General features: G+C 35.6%; 2 protein-coding genes and 1 pseudogene across 2 annotated transcripts in view; all 3 read left to right on the top strand.

Moving 5' to 3' along the window:
• Nucleotides 1-17219, top strand: part of Sema1a (semaphorin 1a) — a 610859-nt gene that overhangs the window by 57000 nt on the left and 536640 nt on the right. The gene's annotated exons all lie outside the window — the stretch shown is intronic.
• Nucleotides 750-1507, top strand: LOC149375164 (uncharacterized). The gene has a single exon (XM_089590080.1). The coding sequence runs from the start codon at nt 750-752 to the stop codon at nt 1488-1490; it is 741 nt and encodes a 246-aa protein (XP_089446206.1). The 3' UTR covers nt 1491-1507.
• Nucleotides 3244-4550, top strand: LOC111643941 (high mobility group protein DSP1-like; annotated as a pseudogene).

Below are 17219 nucleotides of genomic sequence, written 5' to 3'. Positions count from 1 at the left end.
AGTGAAAGAAATTAATTTTTCATCATTATAGTGGAACAGTGTACAGCAAGTGTTATGTAAACTGTAAGCAACAAATCGACCTTACGGAAGTAATTGTTGAGAAACTATATAAATATTTATTTTTTTGTCAGATGGATACAACTTCTTACATTCGAGTCAGCAATGGTGTGAAGCATTTATTTTTTAAAGTTACAAATGGGCTGTTTAGATTAGCGATTCTAACAGCATATTTTGTGGGAGCTGTCGGATTAGGTTATAAGTATGCAACGAAAATTATTAATGTAACACTAAACCATCATGGAATGTTACAGTTAGTACCAGGTATAAATTCGTACGTAGTCTTGATGAAATCAGGTATTTATAAACTTATACACACCGATGCATGCCATAGAATACTAGAAGACTCAACATATACTTTTGTGCTGTAATTATAAACGTAAACTGGCAGTTATTTTCATTAAAATTGTATTGAAGACTATACGCAAAAGCATGACTTAAAATATTTTATTAACCTTATTCACAGTTTAAAATAAAGTAATTGAGTCTCTCACCTTAATAATAAATATTTTAATATTTTTTTATTTTATTAAAAATTAATTATTGCAGACGAAAATGCGCAGGATAAAACGAAAAAGATTATTTATAAATATTTTATGAGCAATTATCCGTACAAATATATATGCTCTATGCTGAAGAAGAAGCATAACTGCAACATTTCAGTAAGAACTTTGAAGAGAATACTTAAATCAATGAAATTACGAAGGAAAAACGTAATTGAGAGTCCGGAAATAAAAATTTGTTCTGCAATATTTTCAGAGCTTGAAAGTAGTGGATATAATTTGGGGTATAGAGTTTTGTGGCTGCGCTTACATAAACAGTACAGATTGACCGTTAAACAAGATACAGTATTGAGACTTCTCAGAATTATGGACCCTGACGGAGTAGACAGAAGAAAAAGAAATAAATTACATAGAAGAACCTACAAAGTCAAAGGACCCAATTTTGTTTGGCATATCGACGGATATGATAAAATAAAAAGGTTCGGTTTTGCAATACATGGGAGCATAGATGGATTTTCTAAGAAGATTCTTTGGTTAGAAGTTGCCAATACAAATAACGATCCTGAAGTTATTTCTTACTACTATTTGAATACAGTTAAACAATTAAATTGTGTTCCAACCTTAATCAGGTCAGACAAAGGCACAGAAAATTCGTTGGTTAAATGTATGCAACAATGCCTACGTTTTGATCATAAAGATGAATTGTCAGGTAAAAAAAGTTTTATTAAAGGAAAGAGCACGTCAAATCAGAGGATAGAGTCAAGTTGGTGTCAATTAAGAAAAATGGTTACTGGTTTTTACATTATTCTTTTCAAACAAATGGAAAATGACGACATTTTAGATGTTAGTAACTGGCTTCATGTTGAATCTCTTAGATATTGTTTTGGTCCTTTAATCACAAAGGACCTACACAATTACAGAAAGACATGAAATGCCCACCGGATTAGACGTCAAAACAATAGAAATATATTTGGAGGTCAACCAAACTTAATGTATAATGTGCCTCAACATTATAATGCGCAAGACTGCAGAAAACCAGTATGCAAAGAGCATATTCAAGTACTTATGAATAATTATGCTCAAAAACCTTTGCTAATTAATAAAAATTTTGAAGCCATTGTAAAACAAAAGTTTGAAGTTACACCTGATTCTATCGAAGAAGCTTTTCAATTATATTTGCAAATTATTGATAGTGTTGATGCTTCTCAATTTTAAAGACTGTAAGTTTTACTTTTTATAATTTATTACTTTTTACAAATCAAAGTAATAATTCAGGAAATACTTATTTATTCAGTCTGCACTACAATTTTTATTCTACTTAGCAAGAAATAAACTTACTCAAATTTTAATGATATTTTGTACGTCTGCAAAATCAAGAGACAGTTTTAGCATGAAGGTTGTGATAGCGATTTTAATGTGACAAACGATGCTACTCTTTGTACTTTGCACAATTAAAAAAAAAAAAATTGGATTTCTCTTGCGGTAAGTGCTATTATTCATCAGTTAATAACTATCTATTTTTAATATGAATATTCACTAAACATTATTGCTGGAAATATGGGTTACAGGTTTGAATAAAAAAATTTTTTGACACTCCGTTCCTGGGCACTCAGATACATTTCCATCAAGTTTTATTACATGAAAAAGAATATATTTATAAAACAGTCAAATCAAGTTAATTTCAAATTGTCGATGAGGTAATACATGTGCACGGATCAAAAACAAGGGACGAGGTATATATTAGTTGTTAACAACTCAACCTGCGAAAATTTGGTGTATTAAGCATACTTAGTATACTTCGTGTTACTGATACAGCTTGCTAAGTTGCTATTGTGTTCAGTCTCTCGTCGACACTTACGAAATTTACATCAAGGAAAAAGCTTTCTTAGTTATCGATAAAAGTGATATCCAAATGCGGCAACAGACCAATGCTTTTTTGCACCTACACCAAAATTACTCGCAGTTACTAGCACCATGTTAGTGGTATCCTGGTGTAAGGACACTAACCTATGAACTATTTTCTCAACCTCATAGATGTCTTGGGTCTCTGTGCATGTAAAGTAAATTAGCTGAAGAGTGCTAACATTCGGTATGGAAATTATCTCAGTAGGAAGCCCACGCCTCACTAATGCAACTTCAATTTACTGTGGCACAAGGTATTCAGTTGACTTTTTTCAGTTGGTAGGTAAGAAGTACACAATAAGCTGACCAAGCCCGTGTATTTTGCTAATACGTCAAAGCAAAAGTTTTAAAGCCAATCGTTTCATATGTAATATTAACACAACACAACAGTTAAAAGCAGAAATACTTTTGTGAAAGGTAAGGTTAGACGTGTTGTTTGTGTGTGTACCAGAGATAAATTTAATTTATTAACAGTGCACTGCACTGTTACAGATGTGGTTACTTATCAAGCTACAATCTCTTTTCAAAATAGCAAATGGACAGTGATAAGTACCGAGACCGAGATTCCGAGTGGTGCTGGCCTGCCTACCTGTACGCTTGCGGAATACACGAGCCGACCAGAGCCAACTCAACCACAATCGTATCCCAACCAATCAACTGCCCATTGCTGTAGGTACCTCTGCTGGCTCTGCTGCTACTGGTGCTGGTGCCATTGTGCTGTATAGAAGATGGAGATTAATTCATCACATACTTCAGCACCGTGTGCTACTGCGACCGGCAACAAGGAACATCCTCTCTGGCGCAGTCAGGCTAATTTTCCACCCACACATGTGTGCGTTGCGTTCTCGAGACATCCATTGAATTAAGGTGAGTGACGAGACAGTGGCGATAAAGCCCACACCTAAATCTCGACAAACAATTATTCAAGAATATTTCGACAGTTGACAGATTCCCATCATGGAGAGAAAATTGAAGTCAACCAAGATCAGGAAGCGCGTGACAGCGTACGCCTTCTTCGTTAATATCTGCCATCAGGAACACAAGAATCATTCGTATGAGGACATTGTCTTCCAGGAATTCTTCAAAAAATACGCTGTCAAGTGGAAAAACGTAAGTGATATGGAAAAGAAGCGGTAGAGATGGCCGAGAAATACAAGAAAAGATACGACATCGAGATGCGGAGCTACCTTTTACCTAAGGATAAGAAGATGAGTGGCCGAAGCAAGAGGCGTAGGCAAGGCAAATGAAGGATCCAAATGCACCTACGTGATCTCTGTAAGTGATAAAACCAAATAAAATTAAGATGTTTTCCTTACCGTGGATGCAGAATGCAATAGAGCCTTTGCGCCTTTCAATTACTGTAGGCCCTAGGAAGGTAGTTGTGATTTTCGGTAATGGTAGCCTTGGGGATTGCTTCTCAATGACCCTCGAGTCTAGTAATCACCCTGGAGGATTTAGCACAAACACTACCACAATCGCAATGGCCCTGGGGCTCGAAGTAATTGTAAGCGCAAAATAGTACCTGGCGCCCTTTGCACAGAAAATTTCGTACCTCGAGCAGAAACATACAAAAGCCAAATTGTTCTTTGTGCCATTAGCATGAAATACACTAAATCGTTGTTTATGTTATTTTTTTTAAAAGTAATTTTGTTTTCCCTTTCCCCTACCCAGGTCACAATTTTTCTGGAGTACAGTGATGAACGCGGAAAGGTGAAAATGCTAAATTGTAAATATAGAGTTGGTGAAATTGCCAAGGAGTTATCAAGAGATGATCCGATATCGCTCCCGAAGTTGAAAGCAAATACGAAGCTACGGCTAAAATGTAGAAGGCCTAAACGAAAGAGAAATGAGTGCGTACATAGAGAAGTTGAAGGATGGTACTGTGGTTGGCGTATCTGAAGTGCCCAAGAAAGAAGCAAGCGACGAAAAATAGGAAGAGGGATAACAAGGAGGATAACAGAAAATGGACGCAAGTCAAAAATTTCATCTATCACCCCGTATCCTTGATCCTGATGCATACCTCACCTACCGTACATACCATAGGTCTTAGCATGAGCGTACCCACTATTAAAACAAATAACTAACCACGAGCCCCGCCGACTGTTCACAATAATAATTGAAGAAAAAAAGGCGGTTACAATAATTATTCTCAAGAAACAAATCGTATGTGTGTGGGAATCACCTGACAGTTCGTATTAGTGACATTTGTATCTTCATGTACTGATAGTAAACATGTAAAGTGGCATACTTCTCAGGCTTGGATATCGATTTTTCGAATAAATCGCGCAGGGGGAGTGATCGTGGTGTTACTTCTTCGAAATATTTTTTACTTAATGTTTTAATTACATTTCTGTTGTTTGAAAAAAAAATTGACGTGTGCCGCCGTTGTGTGTATAGCTGCACCTTGCTGTACCTGTGTAATTTGTAATCGATGTTGCAATACCACTGAGATAAACAAAACGAGGCCAATCAAAAACTCTTCGATATTAATCACTCGCATCACAAGCAGCAAGCGATCTCTCAGATTTGTTGATCAAATAAATATACATAGAGCATTGACGACTGTACGTTCACTTACAAAAATTTGGTAAGCATTGCACACAATCTACTCTTGTCCACATACATTAAAAGTACATTGAGTAGTTCATAAAAAACTTTTTTATTTTTAACAGGTAGCAGAAAAATTCCATTAAAATATGTCTCATACATATCAGATCCAGATCATCTGAGCCAATTCATACGTGGACACTTTGGCATGGATAATCAACCCAGTGATAAAGTAAATACGTCCATTTTGCGGGTACAACTTTAATAGTTAGCTGTGACAGCTGTGTATTAAAGTTCTTGATCACAAGCAACGAAGAAGATCATAGTACGCATCTGCAAGATTTAATCTCTTCAGGGCCTTGCGTCAGTTTCATAGATATTTGTTTAAATAAGAAAAGGGCATTGCTGTGCTCATCATAAACCTGCATTTGGCATCAAAATGGGATACATTCTTCCTCTATCACATATTTATTTTTTTCATTATGTGTACATACATACATACATACACTGCTCAATTTTTTTTTTACTGATAAGGTTCTACAAAAATCTACTAAATTTGTTTGCAGTAAAAGCCTCGATCAAGCCACAATATTTCCAACTTTGTACGTACCCTTACTTTGATTGAAATGAAGACGAAAAAATGAACTGTAAGACAATTTAAAAAAAAAACTTGTTAAGCATTGGTGTTTGATGTTACCGGAACCGAAAAAAAGGACACTTAAGACATAACTCATAATAGGTTTGATGATGTTGGATTTTCTTTTTTTATATGTTATTTCCTGCATTTCCTGCAGCACGCATTCTTGTAGTATACACATGTGTATATGGTAATTGAAGCTGGACACTCATAGAACAAAAATAACAAGTGAAATTTTTCTGAATAAGTTTTCTATCAAAAATGAAAATACTTATTTTTTTTTCTATGCACTTCAATTTAATTTATTAACTTAGAGTACAAACATAATTTTAACAAATTAAAAAAATAAAAGTAACACAAAAAGTTGTGTGCTTTATCACAATTGAAGGAAGTTAAAGTATGCTTATTATTATTTTTAATAAAAGCTGAAAATATGTATTGAGACCAGATACGTATGTACAGCAGTTTATTTCTTGAATATAGATGTACGAAAGAACAAGAATTTTATTAGAGTGCGAATATCAACGTATAAACTTTTATCAAACAAAATAAAATTCATAACCCTAAATACTAGGAATATTTGTCATGCAAGCGTAACTGCATATGCGTAACTGGAACTTACTGTATATTTTAAATAAAATTAGTCATTAAAACATTGACCTTAACGTTATACTTTCTTTATCATGTTAAAAGTAACTTAATTTTTAAAATAAGTATACAACTCGGACATTGTAATTCTTTTTTCCTTTTCGTACTCAAAGCAACCTTTAACACCAGATTGTAAACCATCGGGTAATTTCGTTATATTTGGTGGTATATTCCTGTTCTTGAATTTTTCTTTTATGTCCTCAAGTATACTGAAACGTCGTAAAATCCATGCTGCTTTACCGCTATAGAGCTCTACGAGAGTTACACCGACTGCCCAAACATCAGATTGTATTGATGGTGACTCTTCATTTAGTAATAGTTCTGGTGACATAAATGTCAAAGTACCTCGTAGGGTACCTACTACTGTACTTAGCAAGTCAGTTTTCAAATCTTCACTTTTAGACAGTCCTAGGTCGCAAATCTTCACCTGCAGGTTACTATTAACCATAATGTTCGAAGGCTTGATATGGCGATGAATAATAGGTGGATTCAAGCAATGGATATACTTCATTGCAGTCACTATTTGCTTGGCAATTTTATACTTTTTAACCAAGTTTAAGGTGTATTGTTTGTTTTGTTTAGTAAATATTATGTCTTGTAGATCTTTCCCTTCAAAAAATTCCATGACAATGTGAAAGCATGAAGGTCCTTCACAAGCTCCCATTATGTTCATAAATGAAGCGTGCCGTATTTTTTCCATCATCTTAACTTCATGTAGCGTTAGTTTGTCTTTTGCTTTTGCCGGTATTGTTTTGACAGCAACTGTAGTCCCGTGTAACTGAGCTATTCTTACTATCCCTTGAGCTCCACTCCCCAAAACAGTTGATGAAAATACTAAATCTTTTTCAGTTAGTATAGGCAAGTGTAGATCTAAACTTTGCAAAGTGTTTTTTTGGTTTTTTGGCTCAGTAAAAATAGTCACTTCCGTCTGTTTTTTTAGAGACGAGCATGAAGGTAGTTTAAATATAGAAGATGAGCTTACATTCTCCATTTTTTTATCACCGGGTCTTACAACTTTTAGTGAAGAAGGTAGATCACTATTATTATTACTCATCTTCGTTATAGACTTAGAACTGCCTTTACTAAGATTAAGACTTTTCAGATGTTTTGAAGCTTGGCTTGAGGAACACTGTAAAAATTCGTTGTTTGTACAATCTGTACTTTTATTGCCGTTATTATGAGTACTCACATGCTTGAGGCTAGAATCATTCTTTCCTTCTATTTGTGCTAATTCAGTAGGGACATCCTTTAGTGACTGAGATTTGAATTGAGAAATAGATGAACTTTCCTTACGTGACGGTCCTATAGATTTAAGATCTGATTCAGAAAGCACTTCATGTGATTGTGAAAAAGTTTTGTTTACAGTAGATAATAAAAATATATTCACACGGCCCCCGTTATCCTTTATTATGTTAGAAAAAGTCCAAAAGTCACACTTTTCTCCAGTTACATCAAAAAAATCATCAATGATTTTTAGGTTTTTTTCATTGCCGTAACCAAGTGCATGGTTGGATTGATTAATTATCGCTTTAACCGTCAATTCATGCATACTGTCGACTATTACTCTTTTTAAATCTGCAACACTATAATCCTGAAGACCATTTAATTCAATCTTAAATTTAGGGCATAAAAAAGTCATATTTTTGAAGTTGGTAGCGCTATTATCTCTGTGTTTCCACTGAATGTAAATAATTCGCTTTTTTACTTTTTCTTCTAACAGACATTCAGAGTCGCTGTCCTCAAATTTACCTTTCTTTATAGGCACAGGCGCGTTGACTTTAGGAGAGCGAGCTTTTTTTGAATTTATACTGCTTTCTTTAATGGCTATCATCATCTTCTCAAAACGAATATCCTTGGATGATTTATCAGAAGACTTAACATCTGTTCCTACTTAAATAATACGTGAAACTTAGACTATTGAGAAATAATAATTATTGATTTTGTACAATACGCACCTGGCGATGTAACGTGCACGTTATAATCCAGCACGTCTGGATCAATTTCCATCCTATCATCGTCGACGAATGTAACTGCAACGACACCTTCCTTGACGTCGTACGTTAATCCAGAAGCTAATGGGAAGTACCGTTTAACTTCTCGAAAGCTTACACAGCCATTAACTACTTTTATGAACAACTCTTGTTCCTCATGCTTGACTTTGACGTATGTCAAGCTACTTGCCAGTTTGCTTAACATCTATAAGCAGAGTTGATGAAATTAATTTTGCATCAAAGGTCTGATAAAAATAAACAAATCGTTTGACATAACAAGTGTATATGAATATTTATGTAATTTTTACCGCTCTCCAGAAAAACGATGAAAAATTAATTTCTTTCACTTAATTGAGGTTATGGTGCAGGTTATGGTGCGCCACGTTGTCAGTGAAGATGGAGGTACACTAAGACCCTGCCTCAGAGAAGGTGTATCCTATATCCACGTCCTTATTTGCAGCAAATGTAGTGCAGTATACGCCAGAGCTGCAGGTCGCACGAGTTCTTTACTGCAATCGAACCACCGCAGTACCAATTTTCAATCCGACCACCCGCGATTACGCTCACGATCGCAGTGCTATCGTGCGAGCGTGCGAGCACTGCGATCGTGCGAGTTTTTTCTCTCACTAGCGCCCTCTCAGCATGCGTAAGTGATGGCACCTACAAGCTTCCGTATGCAGCAGCTATAGCAGTCTAACTCTGCTGACAGCAGGAGTATACCTTTGGTTGCGTTCACAGTGAGAAAATTTTCTGGCAGCCGAGAATACTGGTACCCTTGAACGCCGAATGACCCTAGCTCCATCTAGCATGATTTCATGTTTCAAGAAAATCCCTAGGACTCTAGGTAAGCTGAACACATCCAAGATCAGTGATTATTTGCAGCCTCGACTATCCTTGACTAGCATCGGATCCTATCGTGAAAGCCGTTGCATCCATCGGTATACCTTAGCTTTGCCCAGCGAACCACTGTTGAGTAGATAAAGCACATCGTTAAACTTTCTAGACAATTTAGGATTTTTACTAGCTCGTCATAGAATACAGCACATACGATATCGATCACCCCCTGGACTAAACACATACAACCAAGCAGGGCATGACAACGTAGCTCGTGTAAACCCCAAGTATGGCACGCATATAACATAAAAGTCTTGGGCAATGCCTTACTTAACTTGCGTACGCACTTGTAAGCGACCCAATTCCTAGTAAGGATAGTATAATCTGACGAAATTAAACCTATGACTACGCCACCGTAGCTTCCTTGAATTTTAATCTTATAATTATGCATATTGAATTAAATAGTTTTTTATTGGCTTTGAACGTTACATCAGGTGTGTTTTGGTGCCATCTAACGTGCCCCTGTGTATTATAGGCTATGCGTACCGAGATTACCTATCACGCCTTATCGTCTTGATCTATGACCAGTGATGCCAGCCCCACTTAGCTATATTTGGTATTTATGCACTTACCAGACATTCTCCAGTGGCATCTAACATGCCCCATGCGTGGCCCCGCGTATCAGACGTACCTCAATACAACGAACAATATTCTCCAGCTATTCCGCACGTGTGCAATGCTCGAGGGAGTACCAACTGATTAATTTTTTTTTACATGCGATCGCCTTCACGTTAGACAAGCCCTAGTGCTACCTGACACGTCCGTGCGTCTTTGGCATATCACAGTATCACCTAAAATTGTCCCCACACGTTTTTTAGTTGAATGTTTTTTTCGAAAACTTAGAAATTAGTATACTTTAGCAGAACTGCTCTTCTACGTATCAATAAATTTTTCTTCCTTTGTAATTTATAGGTTCTAAAAAAATTGTATTATTAAATAAATTATTCATTAATTTAATTTATAATCGAATCAACTAAATTGATTAACAGTAAATAAAAATAAACATAAAAAATAAGTCTTAATCCTTAAGATAACATGTACTAATCGAATTTTTAATGCATGGATTGCACATAGCACAATGGATAAGGTCTTTGACTAGTGCACAGGAGGATGGGGGTTAAAATCCGTTTAGATACATTTTTTTTTTTTTTTTTTTTCTAATAAATGAGTAAAACAAAAAGAAATAAATTTCATAACATTTCAAATATGTGGTGTGCGCTAGCGCTCCCTCGATTGTGCTAGCGCGCCCTCGGAATTCTCGCATGCGCCAGCGCGCCCTCGGAATCCTCGCATGCGCCAGCGCGCCCTCGGAATCCTCGCATGCGCCAGCGCGCCCTCAGAATCCTCGGATGCACCAGCGCTCGCTCGATTGTGCTAGCGCGCCCTCGGAATCCTCGGATGCACCAGCGCTCACTCGGATATGCCAGTGGTGCCAGCGCTCTCTCGGTTGTGCTAGCGCGCCCTCAGATACGCTAGAGTGTATTCGGGCAGGCTTGTGTACGCTAGTATTTCTTGGATGCGTTAGCGTACGCTCGCATATTCTAGTGTTCCTCAGATGTGCTCGTGTACGCTAGAATTTCTGGGAAGTACTCGTTTAATCTAGTATTCCTTGGATGCACTCGTATAAGTTCGAATTTCTGAGACGTGCTCGTATAAAATATAGTATTCCTCGGATGCGCTCATGTAAGCTAGTATTCCTTGTATGTGTTCACATGCACTTGCATATGCTGGTATTCCTCAGCTGTGTTCACGTATTCTTGCATACGCTAGTATTCCTCGGACACGCTCCTGTACACTAGTATTCCTCAGACGTGTTTGCCTACGTTTGCATACCGTCATAACCGTTTGTGTACACTAGTATTCATCGGACGCATTAGTGGGGGTGTAAGAGACACCTAATAGTTGTCTGGCTGGTGCCAGAGCACGTAAGGTCTTACGGTGGAAGACACTGTCACTAGAATCTACCTAACATCCTTCTGCGAGGGACAAACAAGGATGCACTCGAGCACAGTAAAGGCTCACGGACGTGTAGGGACAATTTAAGGTGATACTGTGATATGCCAAAGACGCACGGACGTGTCAGGTAGCACTAGGGCTTGTCTAACGTGAAGACGGTCGCATGTGAAAAAAATTAATCAGTTGGTACTCCCTCGAGCATTGCACACGTGCGGAATAGCTGGAGAATATTGTCCGTTGTACTGAGGTACGTCTGATACGCGGGGCCACGCATGGGGCATGTTAGATGCCACTGGAGAATGTCTGATAAGTGCATAAATACCAAATAAAGCTAGGTGGGGCTGGCATCACTGGTCATAGATCAAGACGATAAGGCGTGATAGCTAGTCTCGGTACGCATAGCCTATAATACACAGGGGCACGTTAGATGGCACCAAAACACACCTGATGTAACGTTCAAAGCCAATAAAAAACTATTCAATTCAATATGCATAATTATAAGATTAAAATTCAAGGAAGCTACGGTGGCGTAGTCATAGGTTTAATTTTATCAGATTATACTATGCTTACTAGGAATTGGGTCGCTTACAAGTGCGTACGCAAGTTAAGTAAGGCATTGCCCAAGACTTTCATGTTATATGCGTGCCATACTCGGGGTTTACACGAGCTACGTTGGCATGCCCTGCTTGGTTGTATGTGTTTAGTCCAGGGGGTAATCGATATCGTATGTGCTGTATTCCATGACGAGCTAGTAAAAATCCTAAATTGTCTTGAAAGTTTAACGATGTGCTTTATCTACTCAACAGTGGTTCGCCGGGCAAAGCTAAGGTATACCGATGGATGCAACGGCTTTCACGATCGGATCCGATGCTAGTCAAGGATAGTCGAGGCTGCAAATAATCACTGATCTTTAACGCAGCCTTTATCTTTATATAGAATCCATGCTGTTGAGCTGTTCTTATGTGTATAGTGTATATATCTGGTGTGTATGTAGCTAAACCAAAATCGTTCGTCAAGTAAGCCCGAATTATTCCGTGACACACCTCATAGTATCAGGCAAAAGAGTCCCTGGCTTATTCGAATAACTCTCAAGCGTACTGTGACTAAAACGTTCGTAATAATACTGTAAGAAATGTGGACTTTTAGCTGTTCTGATCACTCTGCGAATATTCTACGGAAAAATCCTGTATCAGCTTGAAAATCATACAGTATTGTTGCGTGTCCAAGTCATCCTAGAGTAATTTCTTGTTTTTTTCTCCATGTAGGTGCAGCCGCCCTTCCCTTTGCATCTTAAAAACCTCCAATACTCCTAAAAATCGTAAAATAGTTGGAAGTTTCTAAAATTATTAACGACGACGACCTGGCTTTCGGTTCATTCTCAACGAGTCATAGGCTCATACATCTCTCTTCTCTCTCTTACAAATATACTTATTTCCTTATCTCTCCTCTTGGCTCGTAGTCCATAGCACTGAGAACAGATATTATATGTATATATGAAGTGTTCTTTGTGAATGAATTACCTTCCCTTATCCAAAATTGGTTTGATTTATTTAGGTTCTGTAGTTAGTCAAATGAAAGATCTGAGAATCTAGTTTTTAATGCCGAATGGCATATATATTGAGTCAACATTTCAGATCAAATATGGCTGCCTGAACCAAGTTACCTACAGATTTTTTTCAATAAAACTACTATAAATCTCGTAGCATGAACTTTGCAGGGGTGAAAAAAAAGGCTGAAATTAAAAGTCTTAAGCTCCTTCATCAAAATAAGTATGAAAAAAATTTTTTGTTTGCTATTAAATTCAAAATGATGGCAAGAACACGTGACTTACAGATTTTTTTAAATAAAACTACTATGATTCTCGTGGCATAAACTCTGCAGCCGTCTAAACAGGCTTGAATTAAAATTCTTTAGCTTTTCTTTAAAAAAAGTATTAAGAAAATTTTTTGTCGGCTGTAAAATGCAAAATTTACTAATCATCATTTACAAACTGTTCCTAATTTTATGATTTGAAACATAAGTTTTGTTTTTTATTATGATAAAAATATCTGACAACAGTTATTGGGTTGGTCAAGGAATTTTAAATACAACTTGTTTTTGGCCATGATTTTGTTCGAAAGACTATTAAATAATACTTTTTATTTTAAATAATATTATACATCTCTCTACTGACACTATACATCCTAATAAACCTTGAAAAACTGTTTGTTGGAATGCGTTCAGTACCGAAAATACTAGTATAACGTGGTTAATGACAACATATTGACAATGAATAATATATAAAACCATAAAACCCTACTTGGAGAAGACGTCTATTTGTTCGTGTAGCATTAATACATTGGTGCAGAACTAATAACGACATGTCAAGTTTGAAACCACAGCAATTATATATTTTCAAAGCTTATATTATCATCACATATAAAGAATGATTATTGCAGCTTTATTAGGACCTGAGTAGAACAAAAAAAAGTTTTTATCCTACAATTTTTTAAAAAGACTCATACGTCATATGTTTCTGACGCTATTTTTAATTCTAAGGCTAACAAAGACTTTTTTCAGACTAATTTCTGAGAATGAAATTAAGAATTGTCATTTAATTTCTTTTATCACTATTGTACCAATTTTTGGATTTAGTTCATGAGGTGGTAATCCTTCACGAATATTGTTCAACATTTCGACCGAAAAATTTTTATTATTTGAGAGCATATATCATTTGATATCCAATTTTCAGAAGTATTAAAAGTTTTTATTTCACCTACCCCAATTTCCAATAGTCATTTAAATCCTTTAAATCCATTAGCGTTGGAATGAATATTGATTTCTAGTTTTAAAATTTGGAATTAGTTCTATAAAAATAAATATTTATTAGTTTGTTCAATTATAATTTTTCTGTTACCTTTTTTTATGACTCGGAGAATCCGACGAAAATTACTTCCTAAAATAATTATTTTATTTCCAAAACAGTTTTCAGTGTTACATAAATCTCTTAACGTTCTATCAACTATTTCCAATGCTTTTTTATAATCATTGAAGCCTCATCCCAAATAATTAAATCAACTTCTCTTAATTTTTTTTTATCTGACTCGAATTCTAAAAAGGCACTCTATATTATTCAGATCTAAAGGAAGTCTAAAAGTTCTATAACTTGCCATTCCCTTTAGAAGCAAAGTTGATGGTGCTATGCCAATCCATTCCATTGATATAATTTCTTAGTTTTGAGAATTAAGAAAAGTAATTAACGTTTTATATAAATAAGGTTTTCCCGATTCTCCTCGATCATCTATAAAAAAATATTTTTTTTTTGTTTGCAAATCATATGAGATATATTTTTCTGGTAATAATTTAAACTTTAATACATCAAGTTAAAAATTTCTTCACTAAAACATGTTTCTTTATCTGTGTCTTCTTTTTTACTTTCCATTTCTTTTAGTGTAGGTAATTTAAAGCATTTACATGATTTATCTTCTGATTATAAAATTTGGTCAATATGTAAAAGAGCTAAATTATCTTTATTATCAGGCAAATCCTCTGTAAAAAATTCTTTGTACTTATTCCATACTAGCAGCCCCCCGTCTCGGCTTCGCCCGAGACTTACTAAATAAAACACCGTAGTGTGTTGACATGTAATGTGAAACATTTTCAGTTAGGAATTTTACACATATTCCTGATACATCTCAGAACAAAAATCTTCTTATTGAAAACACATTTTTTCGGAATCCATATAGTTTATTTGGTTAAATAATGAAGTGTAAAAATTTAAAAAAGTTATTATGCTGAATAGTACCGTGCGTACTTTATGCCATAAAATAATCGGTGGCCATAAGAAGCCGTTGATTTACAGTTTCTCCCGTGTAATTTACGAAAACGGCTATTTTTTAAAGCTGTTAAGATTTCAAACCCCCAAAAAATTTATATTAAAAAAAAATTTTTTTCCTCATATCTCACAATTTTATTACCAGAGCAACAAAGTCCTGGACCTTAAACCCTACATTTTTATTGCCACAAAAACACAAATACATTTTCTACTCATTAAAAAATCTGAAGTAGGATCTTTAAAGATTTCAGAGTAATATAGGGTCGTCGGTCACCGGGTTTTCCAGCCTTGCAAAGAACAACTCCGCAGGTGACGTCTGCTAGTGAATGGCTGACTTGGTTTAATAGTGCCCGTCTTTAGTTAATATAGTCTTTTAGTCGACGAATCGCTTCCGGAAATGGTAATAAAAATGTATTTGTTGGCAAGGTAGTTTACACTTAAGTGGATTCTAAAAAGAACCGATGAAGCTGATGGTTAAGTAGGGAACGTAAATACTTCTAATGGCCCTAAAAAACGCCAGTGGTGAAACTTTCAGGCTATTCTTATTCCTGATCATGAAGAGCTGGCTATGGGTTGCTTGATTCTTACCCTGGGAGTCTCGATGTACGGAGACTGTGATGGAGGGAGGTACGCTGCTGACCAAAGAATATCTCGTCTCGGGTCGTTCCCCGGATAACCAACCGCTCATCGTTAGACGGGAACATGTGGGTAAGCGCGCATTGGGGACGCGACGACCAAGAAGGTAGCCGTTGTGGCTGCCCATGCTCCTCAGAGCTCAGATCTGTTTTCCCTTGCTTACATTTGTAGCCACAAATTCTCTAACTGCACCAGGTGGGATGGTGGGACTCCCTCACAACTCTGATGAGTTGGAACAGATTGTGCTCTGGCTAGATATGACTCCTGGTATTGTGGCAGAGACGGCATCGGTTGGAATTAATTTTTTTTTCTTTTATCGCACTCGTCGAGATTCAGGGTGAATGGACACCCAGGTCCCTTCCCCCTTGGAGAAGAGTATCGTCTGTAACTGGGATACCCAGCTGCAAGACTATTATAATTATCAGCCTTTTTTACACAGCTCGTTGAATTGCCGAAGCTTGACTACAACACTATGGAGATGCTCCAGCCTATTATAACCACACTTATTTAATTATGTTGCAGGTAGCTTCGATTTTATGTCGACGCCACCTAGCGGATTTTACTGAACTAAAGTGAAAAGCTGGCATATTTTTGCAAAACTTTGAGCTCATTTATTGCTATTGTTATTAAATTTTTTAAGATAAATAATATACTAAAACCATCTAGGAAGTATCATGAATCAGTGTGCAAAATTTCAACAAAATCGGTTCAGTAATTTTCGCGGTTAGCGATTACAACGGTTTTAGCGCTTCTGCTTTATATATTAGTAAGATTTTATCACCTTGAACGTTTTCTGAAATTAAAAACCAAGTAAAAAAGCGTCGTGACTGATATGGAAATATAACATTAACGGCTTCTTTGAAAATGTCATCTATTTTTTCATCATTGTCTATTAAACCCATTTGCAACAAATGCAATTGCAGTATCTTTGAAAGTTTCATATGTTATTTCTTTATATGTTCTAATATTTTTGAACGATGTCAAACCAGTAACTTTATGTAATACAAATAAAAAAAAAATGTTTTATAAATTTTTGGAGATACAATGTTTAATTCATCTATTTAAGTATTTTTATTACATTTTTAATTGTAATATTTGTAATATAATTATAAAATCAAGAAATTATCTTACAAGACATATAAAAGAACGTATATTTGAAAAAAAAGTAAAATGCTATATTTGTCAGAAAAAATTAAAAAGAGATATTTAAAAAGAGACATGAAAACACATAATCCATATAATGAAAATATTTGCATTCAATGGGGAAAAAACTATCTAGGAACGATTCAATAAAAAGCCGTATTAAGACACATCATAGAAAAGTAAGCAAAATTTTAATTTTAAAATTTTATGAAATATTGATGAATTGTACAATGGTGGTATACAATTATTTCATTTATTTTAGAACGTTAATGCTAGTGTTTTTTTTATTTATTTTTTTTTTGTAATTATACCATGAGCAGCTTTTACAATATTTTATTGAATGTCAATAAAAATATAATATGTACATAAAAATTTCAAATATTCATTTTTAGACTTGGTAAGGAATACTGAAATAAATTAATTTTTACACTTGCAGTTTTTTAATATTCCAATAAAATGCAATAAAATCAATACAAATGAATTTGAAGCAT

Source organism: Copidosoma floridanum, unplaced genomic scaffold (genome assembly GCF_036245765.1).
Source record: "Copidosoma floridanum isolate Cflo_tuat_1 unplaced genomic scaffold, Cflo_Japanese_pri ptg000011l, whole genome shotgun sequence".
In the NCBI taxonomy this organism is placed as follows: Eukaryota; Metazoa; Arthropoda; class Insecta; order Hymenoptera; family Encyrtidae; genus Copidosoma; species Copidosoma floridanum.
Note: the sequence above shows the minus strand (reverse complement) of the source record. Positions and strands in the feature narration are given on the sequence as shown.

Coding starts and splice junctions, on each gene's coding strand:
- LOC149375164 (XM_089590080.1), top strand. CDS start 750: ATGAAATTACGAAGGAAAAACGTAATTGAGAGTCCGGAAATAAAAATT.